Here is a 15,176-nt window from a genome sequence, read left to right as displayed (position 1 = left end):
CTCGCTTAGTCCAAGGCTGGCACAGATCCGGCGCCCTCGGCCGACACCCACCCGAGTCCCTAGACCCACCCCCAACCAGCTCCAGCCCCACCCGCCTCGCCCAAGGATGTGCGCATGCGCACACCGACCGCCCAGCGCGCTCCCACCGCGAGGTACCCAAGCCCAGCTGCCACGCAGCCTCCTCCTACCTTTCTACGGGCGGCCGGCTTCACTGTGTAGTAGGACGCATGCGCCCAACTATGCGTCCCCCGTCCATCCTTCAGCCGGTGGGGCGGGGCGGAAGGCGGGACCAGGATGCTCGCGCAGTCTCCGCACATGCGCAGTGCGGAAACTGAGGCGCCAGCTGCCGACTTGGAAGTTCCGGGAGGAGAGCGCCTGCGCCAGTGTACGCGTTGCCGGCGAAGAGGGGAGCTTGGCGACTCGGAAATTTGAATAGCACAGTGGCATGGAGTGTGACCTCATGGAGACTGACATCTTGGAGTCGTTGGAAGATCTCGGGTAAGACTGCCCGGGGCACGGGGCTCGCCGAGCCCGCCCCGCCGGCGCCCGGGAACTCCGGGCGCCTCGGTCGGAGGCACCTGCCTCCCCACGTCGCGCCCCGCGGCGTCCGCTCCGCGCTTCCCTGCTCGGCCCCGGGACCCCGGAACCACCCACTCCGCTGCCGGCCTCCCCGCCCCGACGCCCCCAGCCCTGCCCGCCGCCCGGGGCCTCGGCCGCGGTACCGCGCCGTCTGTCAGCCCGCGCGTCATTGTCTGGGCTCGGATCCTCACCACCCCCTCCCCGGCTCCCCCAGCCCTGCCCTGCCCCGGGGGGGGGGCAAAGTTGACTCCCCGTTCTCCGGTTCGTCCTCCACGTTGCCTACTCTAGCCTGGAGACTCTGCTCCTGCCCCACCCCACTTTCTCTGTCTGTCTGTCTCTGTCTGTCTGTCTCTCCCTCCCTCCACCCCCCCTCCACTCCAAAAAAAAAAAAATCTCCTTTGCTCAGTCATCTCTGCATGCACCCAGGCTTCCCTCAGCCACATGTCTGGGCGGCTGCCTCCCTTCCTCCAACCAGCTCTGTAGAGCACCTACCCTGTCCCCGCCTCCCCGGGAAACACTGGCAGTTACGCTGACTCCCACACCGCCTGGTGGAGCCCCATTAGCCCAGGGTCATCTGCAAACCACGGGGAACCTACAGTGTGTTTTTTGCCTTTTCCGTCTCCTCCTCCGAACAGTTTCCCACCCCAGAATTCATCCGTGTCTATGAGCTTGGAAACAGGGCTTCTTATCTCTCGAGGTCACCCAGATCGGTACACTCTCACTAAACTTGAGAGCTTGGAACCTCTTGGTCTGAATGTAGTTCTAGAAGCCAGTTGTGTGAGCATTTGCCTACAGGAAACCATGCCAAAATTAAAAGAAAAAAGAGAAGTTATGGATTTGGCTAGCTGGATTATACCTGACGCTTCCTTTGTCAAAACTTCCCCGCAGGCTTTTTCCAGGTCTAGGTAACCTTTAGGAGGCTTTTATAATTACAGTGGAATTGCAAAGAATTGGGATTCAAAGGTACCTCTAGTTCATCGACTGACCTAGAAAAAGGGCACCTTGAGGCTTCGCAAAAGTCCACCTGGTTAAATTTATTAGAAATTTAAGTAACTCGAAGTTTTTTGGGGTGGGGGGGAGTGTTTAAAGAAAGTAATAATGCTTACCTTTTCTTTTTTTGCTAAACTACCATTGTTCTTCAGAACTTGTTCTGTATGTTGGTGAACATTCCAGATGAGGGACCTTACCCTTTTAGAACAAAGCACACGTCACACTGTGCACTATGGCTTCTGTGTTAGAGGGCCCTCTCAGACTGAATGGCTTGTGAAGTTGGTCATTGAGTGAACATTTGTGAAGGACACTTGCCTTGTGAGACTGTGACTTTTAGGGTACAATGATACCCTAAGTTCACATGATGACTGGGAGGAACACTGAGGAGAGTCTGTGTACAGAAAGAGGTATGAAGCCCTGTAAACCTGAGAGAAGTAAATCTAAGGTTAGTGTTGAAGGAGTGCAGTATTGAATACCATAGTTCCAGTATGAAAGAAGGTCACATGACCAGTGGTCCTTGATGCTTGCCCTCTCTAACTTGCCATTTTAGTAATCAAGCACTCTGTCAAACAAAAGTTTTAGGCCTGTTTTGATTCCATTGTCTAATAACACAGTTGTTGTTTTTTTCATTTAGAAGTTAGACTAATATCTTTTTTGAAGCACATTTTAAAGGGATCAAGAATTGTTTCTTTAGCATACCTATACCTCTCAACATCACTTCAAGCATGTTTAACCTCTCTCTAATAGTGTTTCTTTTCATCAATATTTCACTTAAAAGAATATAGTCTGAGGGCTGAGATGTAGCTCAATGGCAAAGTGCTTGGCTAGCAAGTGCAGCATCCTGGGTTCCATCCCCAGTACTGAAAAAAGAAAAGATTAAAAATACAGTTAACAAAAATAGAGTCTGAACAACAGATACTTTGAGATTACTTTTTTTTTTTAAATTCAGACCTTGCTAATTTGCTCAGGCTGGCCTCACATTTGAGATCCCCTGCCTCCGCTTGTCAAATAACTGGTATTGCTGACATGCCATCACACCCAAACACTTAAAATTCCAAAATTTAGGTGGTAGTTCATTGTTACTGTTGCAAATGTTTGTGAACATTTTATAGTCTTTTTTTTTTTTTTTTTGTAAGTACATTGGAACTACTTAAAGGATTAGGATATAAAAACTGACCAATAAATACTAAGTCTTGACATTTCTCTGGTGCTAGTATGTCTTTTTGTTGTTGTTGTTGTTGGTTATGTGGCTTGAACTCTGGGCTTGGGCACTGTCCCTGCGTTCTTCAGCTCAAGCTCAAGGCGAGTGCTCTACCACTTGAGCTACAGTGCCACTTCCGGTTTTCTGGTGGTTTATTAGAGATAAGAGTTTCACGGACTTTCCTAAGCCCGGGTTGGCTTTGAACCGAACCGTGATCCTCAGATCTCAGCCTCCTCAGTAGCTAGGATTACAGGCATGAGCCACCAGTGCACAGGTTGGAAAATTTTTCTAAAAAAGGTAATTCACGTTTTACTTCTGAAATAGTTTTAGTGTAATTAGCTATCACTTGTTAATCTGGTTTTAATCCTTGGTTGAGTCTCAGTAAGAGGATAAACCTTTGCACAATAAGTGCTTTCAGTAAAGAAGTTGACATTATTTGGTAGTGTCTGTGATGATGTTAAGTATTCACACTTACTTTGAAAGGCTGAAATGCAGTCATTTGACCATTTGACTATTTTGTTGTGGTTTGGGGTTTTGAATTTGTGTATGTTTGTTCCTGCCCTTGGGCTTGAACTCAGGGCCTGGGCACTAGTTATCCTTGAGTTTTTTGCTCAAGGCTGACACTCTACCATTGAGCCAGTTTGACTTCTGGCTTTTTGGTGATTAATTGGGAGATAAGAACCTCATAGACTTTATTGCCTGGGCTGGATTCAAACAACAGTCCTCAGATCTCAACCTCCTGAGTAGCTAGGATTACAGGTATGAGCCACTGGCGCCTGGTTGCTTTTATTTTTGAGATGAGGTCCCGCTATGTAGTCCAAGCTGGCTTAGAACTGTATGTAGACCAGGCTCCTCCAAATCAGGTAATCCTCCTGTCTGTTTTGCACAAGAGCTTTATATGCCCAGTTTGTTTTATTTCCTTTGAGACAGTCTCAGAATGGCTAACTCTGAGCTCACAGCTATCTGCCTCAGCCTTCCCAGTGCTGGGATTATAGGCATGCACCACCTCCAGCCAGCTTGACTCACTTCTCTAATGACTCAGTACACTTCTAAGATTTGTTTATATTTGCAAATTTAGAAAGTGCCCATTATACTTTAAGTTATTAATTATATATATAATATATAGATATGCTATAATAGGTATAATTTTTATACTCTTCTAAATTTAATTTCTTATTTGTCAGTTACAAAGGCCCGTTGTTGAATGATGGCGCACTGTCTCAGGCAGTCTCTGAAGGAGCCAGTTCCCCTGAGTTCACCAAACTCTGTGCTTGGCTGGTGTCTGAATTAAGAGTACTCTGTAAACTGGAAGAAAATGTGCAAGCAACGAACAGTAAGTAAACACTCACTTTTGCTTTTATTTTAAAAATAATATGGGAATATTATCATTTGAACGTGATTATAGTTTTTAGTCTTTTTGTATTTGTAAAGAGAAATCTTATGAAAGTGTCAAGATAACTTTTTTCCTTCATTGTTTTTAGAGATAAGGTGATTCCAAGGTTCAAAACCAAAAAAGGCATGTAACTATGCAAAAATTGTCAAGGCTGAGGGCTGGGAAGGTAGATCAGTGGTAGAGTGCTTGCCTTGCATGCATGAGGCCCTAGGTTCGATTCCTCAGCACCACATAAGCAGAAAAGGCCAGAAGTGGCGCTGGGGCTCAAGTGGTAGAGTGCTAGCCTTGAGCTGAAGAGCTGAGGGACAGCGTCCAGGCCCAGAGTTCAGGCCCCATGAACGACAACCAAAAAAAAAAAAATTGTCAAGGCTGAAAAGACTCTGTTATTGAAGTACAGAAAAATGGGAGAGTACCAGTATAGAATATATGACTTTTTTATGACTTGCTTTTTTGTTTGTTGTTTTTTAAACAATAATTTGAACAATTCGTTATGTAGGCCCCAAAAGCCTGGGGCTCATGATCCTTTGGCCTCAGCTTCCCAAGTTTTGAAATTACAAGTGTGCAACTCCTCACTTGGCTAAACATTCTATTCTTTAAAACATGGATTGTGTGATCGTAGGTTCTGGAACTAGAAATTGGAAATCTTTTTTAGGAGTCTAGTAGTCCAGCAGCACATATAGCAAAAAATAGCTAAACGTGTGTAGTTCTACTATGCTTGGGAAGAATGACTGCTTTATTAAGACATTTCTTTTAATCACAAGAATGTATCATTAGATAACAGTACAACCCATCCAGCAGCCTCCGATTTATGGGAGTGAGAGCTGTTTTTTATTTGCCAATTTTAACACATTAGAACTACTTCATCAACTGCAGAAGAAACAAAGGCTTGGAACCTGATACTCTACTGTCTTAATTCCATTCTACCATGGTTAACCCTCTAACAGGAGACAAACAAAAATGCCCATCTGTTAACCTACCCTGAGGGAAAACTGTACTTTCTCCACAAAATCTCATTTTGTAAGCTTACACTGTTGTCTGTTAGTATATTTAATGTATATATGTTTGTTGTATATAATTATTGTGTGTGTGTGTGTATGTATGTATATACTGGAGATGGAACTGAAGTGCTCATGTATGCCCAAACCTTTTAATTCTAGTTATTAAAAAACTAGTAATAATAATAGAGTTTCAATTCATTGAACATGCCCCATGTTTTAAGAAATTTGCAGGTGTTAACTCAGTTAAACTGCTGAGGAGGATAGAGATCTGAGGATAGCGGTTCAGAGCCTGCCCAGGCAGTAAGGTCCATGAGACTCTTATCTTAAGTTAACCACCAGAAAGCTGGAAGTGGTGCTGTGAAACAAGTGGTAGAGCACTAGCCTGAGCTGAAGAGGTCCAGCATTCAAGCCCCATGACCGACCAAAAAAAAAACTACTGGGCAACCCTATTTAGTGGGTTTTATTATTCATACACTGTATGGCACGAAGTTAGGACATTGCCTGAGGTCAGTCCTAGGGCCTGTGTTTGTAACCACTGTGCTGTACTGCCTCTGGAGAAACCTTTGAAAACACTTATATAGGGTGACTGCTTTTAACTAGCAGTCTTTTTGTTCAAGTGAAACATAGAGAAGCCAGCACATGAAACAGATAAAGTATAGCTGTTCTACTTGAAGTAGAGAGCCGTACCTTTACCACACTCTCTTCATCCAGCTGGGAAACTTCAGGCTTCATAGATCACAGTTGACAAAACACTGGCAATGATTGATACACAGCAATACTTCCTGTTGTACTCCTCCTGTCCCCAGCTCTGTAGAAACCTTTGCAGACCTCATACTAGAGAATGCTGTCCTAATCCACAGATGAGTAAAGGACTTGAGACATAAAAGTGACTCTTAATTTCTATCTCCTCTGACACTGAATAGAAAAAAGCAAAACAGTAAGGGAGAACGCATTTTCCCCTTTGGCTCACCCAGTGTACTGTATGCTCTTTTACATGTTACGGAGATTTAGAGCTAGAAGTCATGTGTGCTGCCTTGAGGTTTCAATGGGGATGTCAGCAGGAGGGAAGTGCCATAATTAGATGCATCCTCTGAGGTTCACAGGGCAAGGAAATGTACGAGAGCCAGGGTAATAAGGAAAGATGAGAGCAAGACCACTGAGCTTTGATAGATGAGTGGGATTAATTAGAGGAGAGGAGAGGAGTGGGCCTATCAATCACAGGAGGTAACGCAAGTGAAACTCAGAGGTGGAAATGAGGCTAGCCTTTGCTGGGACAGTGAGGACTGGACTGGCACAAGTAGAGGGAGCATTTGTGAAGGAAGCTTGTTGATCATGGTAACTTGAGTGCTGGAATGGGCAGACGTGAGCAGCCATGAAAATGAAGAACGGAACGTCATAAGAAGAAGGTGCATAGTGGAATGAAAAAGGGATGAGTTTAGAAGGAACTTATTAGGAACAGCCTAGTAAAATGTTACCAAAACTATTTACCATATTGATATGCAGTAAAACACCAGCAGAAAAATGAGCAGAATTATTAAATGAGATGGTTATTTTCATTCTTCAAAGGTCCAAGTGAAGCTGAAGAATTCCAGCTTGAGGTGAGTGGGCTCCTAGGGGAGATGAACTGCCCGTATCTGTCACTGACATCTGGGGATGTGACCAAGCGCCTTCTCATTCAGAAGAACTGCCTCCTTTTGCTCAGTAAGTTCATGGCTCCTATAGTGCAGCTGTTACTTTCCTGTTTATGTTTTTCATGACTACTAAGCAAGTTATTCTTTTATTTTGTCCCATAATGAATATAACTCAAATACTACTTACTTGAAAGAAAACTTCTCAACTGTCCACTTCAGGAGCTGCTGGGCAGGGTGTGTGTACCAGTAGCATTGTTATTTTTATGGTTGCTGCTCTTCTTACCCTTTCACCTTCCGTGTCAGTCATGCTGCTGTGCCTCACCTGATGAGACTCGTGGTAGAGTTATGCAAGCACTAAACTTCCATATTTTAGACTAGAAGCACATTTTTAAATAGATGGAGAAGGTAGTGTAGAAATACTGACGTTTGTAATAATTATAATTGTATATAATAATTATAATTCTGAATTATAATTATAAAGCATTGAGTTATTTGAATATAATTATAAAGCATTGAATTATTTTTTGAGGACAATAAGCATTCATTAGTTAATGAGTAATTATTTAGTGTCTCGTCTTACCGCTATTTCTTTGTAGTTTGGTGAATTGGGGGTTTTACCTTTTTAAATAGTCAGCAATGGTACTTGAATAGTTGCTCTTCTACTGATCTTTCTAGGAAATTTTTATGAAAAATTCCTTCATGTTTTGTACACACTAATAAACTGTCTCTTCAAATTTTATTGCCTTGTATAAACTTTGCAATATACATAACCAGTAGCATTCTGAAACACATCCATATTAAGCTTTGAGTAATAGAATTTAAGTTTGCATTATAACAAACATATTTCAGAGGCTTTTAACAAATGTTTTATCTTTATAATGTTCTCTGAAACATAGTTAAGGTTAAGTTGTTTAAAAGGAAAAAGTGTTAGAGCCTTTCTACCTAGATACTAAATGACTCCCAGTTTTCCCCCCTTTGGCATTCCCCCTGTGGAATGATCTTAAAAGAGAGATGTGCATGGTAGGGTTCAGAATTGCTGTGGGAGTGATGCCGCGTATCGTTCCTGCACAGCCGTTCAGCATCCTTCAGCCGGTACCACTCAGTAACTGGCTCCACTGTGGTGGTTGCTGGTTCTTCCTCTACAGCCTTGCTTATCCTTAGCAGTGATATTGGCCACTTTGAAGGTTGCCAACATAGGAAGGTAACAACTACAGTGGAGTGCCTGATAATGACCCTGAATTGCTAATTCTTCCAAAGGGCTCCAAGTGCAGTGCTGCTAGCACTAATGTTAAAACTCACTTTGAATATAAATCTCCATAACGTGGTTTTTATTTTTTTCCTCTTAAGCAGACTAAACAAATTATTTTATACTCAGGGTTATGACAGACTTAGCTAATGCCTCAGAAACTTTTTGAGGGACACAACCATTTGCTTCTCAATTAAATAGCCAAGTTAACTAAAAGTCACTAACCGGCTAAAGATCATTCTTCTCATTTGTTCATCCCACTATTTCCTTCTTTATCTGTGCCTCTGCCTATAACCAACCTCTATTTGATTCTAGCATTTCACTGCTCTGTGTTAAGGATGGCTTATCTTTACAAGTACCAGTCACATCTTGATGCTGTAATTTCAATTCTTTCAGCACTGTTGCCTCACTGATTTGAATCTTTTTTCCCCTAATGTCTTTATTTACTTTGACATTGTTTTGCGTCATTTGAATCTTTTAGCACATTGTATATGGAGGAAAGGGAATAAATAAACCTCATTAGAATTGTTAGTAAAACATAGTATCTTTGAATAGTAGAGCCTCCTACATATTAGGTTACGGGCAGTTCTGGATATTTACTGGTCTTTTATGATTCTCAGATTATTTCTCATAGGTAAGTTAAGATTTGAGTTCCTAAAAGAGGACGAGCTGGTCATTGTTTTTTGGAGGGGGGCATATCTTTATTCTTAATAACATTGTCTGTAGAGATAATCTTTTATTAATGGGATTTCTAGTACCTTTCCAGTGCTTTGAACACAATTAAAGTGTTTTTTTTTTTTATGATTACATTGGTGAATTCATTTTCTGATTGCCTGACTGTGTTACCCCACATTTCAAGAACCAGTTTGTTAAATCATATAGTATATGATTTTCTAGAACAAGGGTTGGCAAATTTTTTCCTTAATGGCCAGATAGTAAATGTTTCTGGCCGAGGAGGCCAGTAGGTGTTGGTGACAGTACACAGTTCTGCTGCTGTAGCAGGAAAGCAGCCCGACAGTATGGAAACAAACAAGTGTGGCAGGGCACAGGTGAACTGCAGCAGCAGTTTTCATAACTGTGGCTCTTTGCCATTTAACACCCATGTACAGTTCACTATATGCAACACGTTAAGATTTTATTTAGAATTTTTGCAGAACTTCAGTTGTGTTTTTTTTTTTTTAAGAAATTACCAAAATTATGGCCACGTGCATCTTGGCCTTGGGGGTAGTAGCATGTGAGTAAAGTCGATCACGCTTGTTTTTCAAATAGGATTTAGGGGTGTGGAAAAGATCTTTTGTTTTTCCCTAAACTCAGTGATTATTAATTATTCAACAAGAATTGAAATGTCTTGGAAAGGCTTAAGGAGTGGGGTTGAAAATCTAGACCTTGTACTGAATTCCTGAAGCACAGTGGCCTCTACTGTTTCTGTGTGAACCCAACACTCAGGATGGTACATGCAGGGGTGGCTCTGCAAAGAAGTGGTGTGAAAGTTCTGTGGTTCGTGGGGAAAGGCACACTGAGAAGAACAAGAGTGGAAAAGTCGGCATGGGAGATGTGGGAAAGGACCTCTCCTGTAAGCTAAAATGAAGAAACATTTCATCCCAGTTCTAAACAACCTGCCCAATTACTGGGCGGCACGAGGGCAAGGGATTCTATCACTGGTGCTCACAAATAGCGAAACATTCACTAACATTTGGCCTGTTCATTTATTTATTTATTTTTACCCAATGCCAACCCCTGTTCTGGAGGTTCCTTAATAGCAGAAGACAACAATCCAAATCTTTAGATAAGTGATCTACCTTGATCTTTTGGTTTCAAAGAATTGCTTGTTTTTAAATGAATCTTAAATAGTATATATTGGTTAAATACCTGAATTACATAACCATTTTATATGTTATGTCATTTGCAGGTAAAAATGGTTTTTCTTTCTTGTTTTTATCCATTCTTGCAGCTTTAAAAGTTACATATCCTTAGGTCTATAGAGTTGTGACTCCAGACTTATGACTATTAACTATAGCTGTATCTCATTTTGAAATCTTATTTTGTTTACTTCAGCATACCTCATCTCAGAACTAGAAGCTGCCAGAATGCTCTGTGTGAATGCTCCTCCAAAAAAAGCTCAAGAAGGAGGCGGTAGTGAGGTCTTTCAAGAGTTGAAAGGCATTTGTATTGCTCTAGGAATGTCCAAACCTCCAGCCAGTATAACTATGTTCCAATTCTTCAGCGGGATTGAAAAAAAAGTAAGACCTTTAGTACCAGATTGTAGTGTATTAAAGGCATAGTCCTACGTTTGTTTGAAATGAAACATTAAGTTTATTTCTCTTAATGGGAATCAAATGTGCATATTAATAAGTAATTGTTACTAAATGAGTTTGGGTTTAAATTTCTAGATGGATACCTTAAAGACAAATTAGTGTCTTAGTGTTTTTAAAAACATACCACCATTCTTCTTTTTCAAAGACACACCTTGACACTTTGGTTTAAGCTGAAGTAAGGTACACATAATCTAAAAAGAATTATGATTTAAATCCTTAATTTATTGTTGGACTTGGATGAAAGTAATTTTTCCAGTCTTCATCATTGAATAAATGATAATGTCCTCTCTGCTGACGGTAGAAATGGATGATAATCGTTCTGCTTTGTCCAGTCACTGGGTCTATATGTTCCATTGGTAACTGGATTTACTCACTGCTAACATAATCTAGTATGTGAAAATAAATCAGAATTATGTTTGTGCCACATATCACCAACGGTTAAGATGTTTTAATGTAACTGGTTAGGAACTAGTGATTTTTAACAAAAAAAAAAAAATGAGGAAAAGAAAATGGTACTTGTTATAGTTGCTATTTCCTATATGCTTATCTGCTGGATTGTAAGAATTGGTACAATTGCAAGGGGGCAGAACGGCACCAGGATGCACAGATTTGGTGAACGCTACAGGGACGCAGCAATATATCTGTAGTCCATAATCTTCTGTGTGTTCATTCATCCATTCAGCAAATGCCCACTCAGTGCCCACTGTTGTCAGGCACTGCTCTAGGTCCAGTGGAGGATTCATGCTTCTGTAGGCACGTGAGGAGTGGGACAAGTGAGTGTCTGTATCTCGTGGGTCTTTACATTCACGTTTCAAAACACCCCTCCACCTTTGCCTCTGTCAGGAGTCTTCTTTTGATGACAAGATATGATGGGAATTGGGAAGAGGAGGAAGATGCGTTTACTTTTAGATTGTTTCATTCATTTACTCATGTTTTTGTGTCAGTTAAAGGAAACCTTAGCAAAAGTTCCACCTAATCATGTGGGAAAGCCTTTATTGAAGAAGCCAATGGGACCAGCCCACTGGGTGAGTAGTCGTCATCTCAAAAAACTCTGTGAGGAATCATCTACTGATTTTGTGGGGTTTTTAATATCCACGCTAATAGTTTGTGATTTTTAAGTGGTACTTTGTAACATACAGTTTTCTACATGGATAGCTTGGGTATCATTTTTGTGAATCTTACGACGGTGCAGGTTATTTTATTTGTATACAATTAGAAGCACTTTTATAATTGTGACTATATCACAAGCCATTTAAAATAAATTGAAGTTTGTTTTGATGCATACTCCCAATAATCAAATGGGCACAAGCCACAAACCACATTAGGCTAAAAACAAACTTCATCCAGTGAATTACAAGAAATCTAAACAAGAATTTGGTTTTTTATAAATTGTTCATTATGTTTTGTTTGAGCTTAACTTTTTTGCCTGCTGTTTCACTAGGCATTAATATTTTACGAAGTATAAATATATTTCCAACTGGAAAGGACTATGTGTTAAATACTAGGGATTCCATTCTGAAAGAAACAGACATAGTTTCTCCTTTTTAAGAGCATGGGAGCAAGTCGCTTTAAATTCTAACTAGTCTTTAAATTTTGCTTTAGGAAAAGATAGAAGCAATCAACCAAGCCATAGCCAATGAATATGAAGTCCGGAGAAAGCTGCTAATAAAACGCTTGGATGTCACTGTGCAGTCCTTTGGCTGGTCTGACAGAGCTAAGGTACACATTAAAGAATTATTTAGATATGATTCCTCAGTGTCAAAGGGGATAATCCTGCCCAGTCTCATCTTTACTCCTTGCATTGGCAGCTGCACTTACACGAGACATTTGTTGACTAGGTAGGAGCAATGTTGAATATGTAACTTTTTCTACCATCTAGCACCTAGTAAATGACATTATTAGTTCTCTAACTTATTATGGGTGTTTCATTTTGAAAACTGTCATGTCTTTGAACCTTTTCTTTCAACAGAGTCAGACAGAAAAATTAGCGAAAGTTTACCAGCCAAAGCGCTCAGCATTATCTCCTAAAAGCACTGTTTCTGTTGCCCATCTTCTGGCTGCAAGACAAGACTTGTCAAAGATTTTAAGGACAAGTAGTGGGTCTATAAGAGAAAAGACTGCCTGTGCCATCAATAAGGTGATTATGGTACTTTAATTATCTCTCCAATACATTCATCCCTGTTTATAAGGTGAGATGGTTTTAAGGTATCTTTGCTTATTCCATAGGTGTTGATGGGCAGAGTGCCTGACAGAGGTGGTAGACCCAATGAAATTGAACCTCCACCCCCAGAGATGCCACCATGGCAGAAAAGGCAAGATGGCCCCCAGCATCAAACGGGAGGCCGAGGAGGAGGGAGAGGTGGTTATGAACATTCCTCATATGGAGGACGAGGAGGTCATGAACAAGGAGGAGGGAGAGGTGGACGTGGTGGCTTTGACCACGGTGGCCGAGGGGGAGGAAGAGGAAGTAAACACCAAGGAGGCTGGACAGATGGAGGGAGTGGAGGAGGTGGCTACCAAGATGGTGGTTATCGAGATTCAGGTTTCCAGGCTGGTGGCTACCATGGTGGCCACAGCAGTGGCTATCAAGGTGGAGGCGGTGGTTATGGGGGCTTCCAGACATCTTCATACACAGGAAGCGGATACCAGGGTGGTGGATACCAGCAGGACAATAGATACCAAGATGGTGGGCACCACAGCGATCGAGGCGGTGGTCGTGGTGGGAGAGGTGGCCGAGGAGGAGGCCGGGGTGGGCGTGGAGGCCAGGGAGGAGGATGGGGAGGCAGAGGGAGCCAGACGTACCACCAAGGGGGGCAGTTTGAGCAGCACTTCCAGCATGGAGGCTACCAGTACAGTCATTCTGGTTTTGGGCAGGGAAGACACTACACTAGTTGAGGCTGCAGCACCTTACATTTTGCTAGAGCTCAAGTAATAGAAACTTAGTTTTGGAGTCCTGGATCCAGCACCCCATTTGAGTTCACATGAGGCCCCCAGTGGCAGGCAGATTCCTACTTGCCATAAGTACTTGTGGGTCTTCATTCGATTCTGTTGGTTTGGTTTTTTTTTTTTTGTTTTGACTTAATGTTGTTTGAAAAACACGTCTCTCCTTTCTATGAAAAAGAATTTTTTAAAGGTTATTAAAATTGCCTTTAATTGACCAGTAGACTAATTCCACAGTCAGAACATGCTGCATACTCTTGAAGAAAGTACTTGACTAAAGTAATCTTCGTGTTTTCAATATGCGGTTTTGAAGATGAGGATTCACCTAGGCTTTTTTAGATTTGCTGCTAGGAACCTTCCTCATACTTCACAGTCCACTTCTATGTGTTCTGCGTCAGATGTTCTCATGTCTGTTTTGCAAGCACAGTTCTGCCCTGGGTTGGCGTTTTATTATTCCAAGAGGTTGTGCCACATTTGTTCCCTGGTAGACCTGTTAGGTCCGTTCCTATTAAATGAGCTCCTCTGCAGATAGCACATTGAGTAGCCTTATTCTGTTGATGGAATAATGTACCATATGCTCAACTCTGAAAATTTTGAGCATGACCAAAATCCATAAAGACTATAAAAGCAAAACCAATTGTGAACCTATAGTACATATAGGCATTTAATTAAGTGTAGCAACTCAAACTGACCTGCATCCATACAAGTTTCTCCTTCAACCTTATTTTTACTTGAAATCTGCTAGAAAAATTGGCAAACCAAAATTTGTTTTATGCACGAGTTAATACCACTGGCTCAGCAAATACAAGTTAGTTTGCTTTAGGCAGGACACTTTTTTTTCTTTTGTAATGGAAGAAATGCACTACAAACAAAGTAAGCTAGAGTTTTGCTTAGTGCAGGAGGCCCTTTATTATTGCTGCAGAAAACAAAAGCCTGGCTGAGTCCATGTTTCCCATTCTCCTTTACTGACATCTACCTGACAGGATGCTTCTTGCTGGGTTTTTGTATACTTAAACATTGTCAAGCTGTGAAAGAAAAATGGCGGGAGATGTGCTTTGTGTGAAAGGTGAGCAATAAAGTATCTGTATGTTCTCTCTGGTTTGAGTTTTATTTTTGCTTTCAAAAACTAAATTGTTCTGGATAGTAGTGTCAAGCTTATGAGCTAAGGCTTTTGTTCCCAAAGATTCTTGAGTGTTTCCTTAAAACCTAATTTGTAGTAACAGGTAATCTTCCTAGTGAATTGAAGAATGGCCATTTCCAAATTCATCTTTTGTAATTACCATGTGGCTGGAAAACCTCACTACTTACCTCTGGCCACTGGGTGTAGCTGTTGCTACACGTTAGGTAAAGATACTAATGTCTTACCTTGTAGAGGGTTCATTTCTCCATTATTACCACAAGTGGAGGGCATTTTTTGTTGAAAAGAAGTGAATTGGAAGTATAAATATTTTTAGTAAGGGGGAAATTGTGTCTTCCTTCTAAAAGAGTCTTTTAAAAAAATCATGTGTTACCATTAAAAAATATCCTACTTACCACTGAGATAAGAACATGCTGATAGCCCAAAAACTGTCTTGGAAAGACCATATCCATCCTTTGTTAATTTTTACCTGTTTATTTTTCAGCTAATATTTGCATTCTGAGATGTTCAAAATGTTTCATCATTAAAGTTTAAATTGTCTTAAACATTGTAAGAGCTGATCTCTTTATATTGAATAAGTTCAGGGTGTATAGGAGTTTATACTTAATAAAATGGGCATAGATATCTTGACACTTTAGAATTGATTCACTTTTAGTTTACACTTGGTTCCATCAGGTTTTTAACCTATAACATGACATACCTATTGACCTCATTTTAAGGTTTTGATAAATACAATTTTGATTTT

At 41.3% G+C, this 15,176-nt stretch overlaps 1 protein-coding gene across 1 annotated transcript; it reads left to right on the top strand.

Moving 5' to 3' along the window:
• Positions 1-341: 341 nt before the first annotated feature.
• Fam98a (family with sequence similarity 98 member A) lies at positions 342-14,385 on the top strand. The gene is made up of 8 exons (XM_042672632.1): positions 342-498; positions 3,955-4,103; positions 6,728-6,862; positions 10,094-10,278; positions 11,298-11,378; positions 11,956-12,072; positions 12,323-12,490; positions 12,580-14,385. Exons 1-8 carry the CDS (start codon positions 446-448, stop codon positions 13,246-13,248), a joined length of 1,557 nt encoding a protein of 518 aa, XP_042528566.1. The 5' UTR covers positions 342-445; the 3' UTR covers positions 13,249-14,385.
• Positions 14,386-15,176: the final 791 nt, after the last annotated feature.

Source organism: Dipodomys spectabilis, unplaced genomic scaffold (genome assembly GCF_019054845.1).
Source record: "Dipodomys spectabilis isolate Male_0828 unplaced genomic scaffold, ASM1905484v1 ptg000737l, whole genome shotgun sequence".
NCBI classification, from domain to species: domain Eukaryota; kingdom Metazoa; phylum Chordata; class Mammalia; order Rodentia; family Heteromyidae; genus Dipodomys; species Dipodomys spectabilis.
The sequence above is the reverse complement of the archived record's forward strand: the minus strand, read 5'-3'. Positions and strand labels throughout refer to the sequence as shown.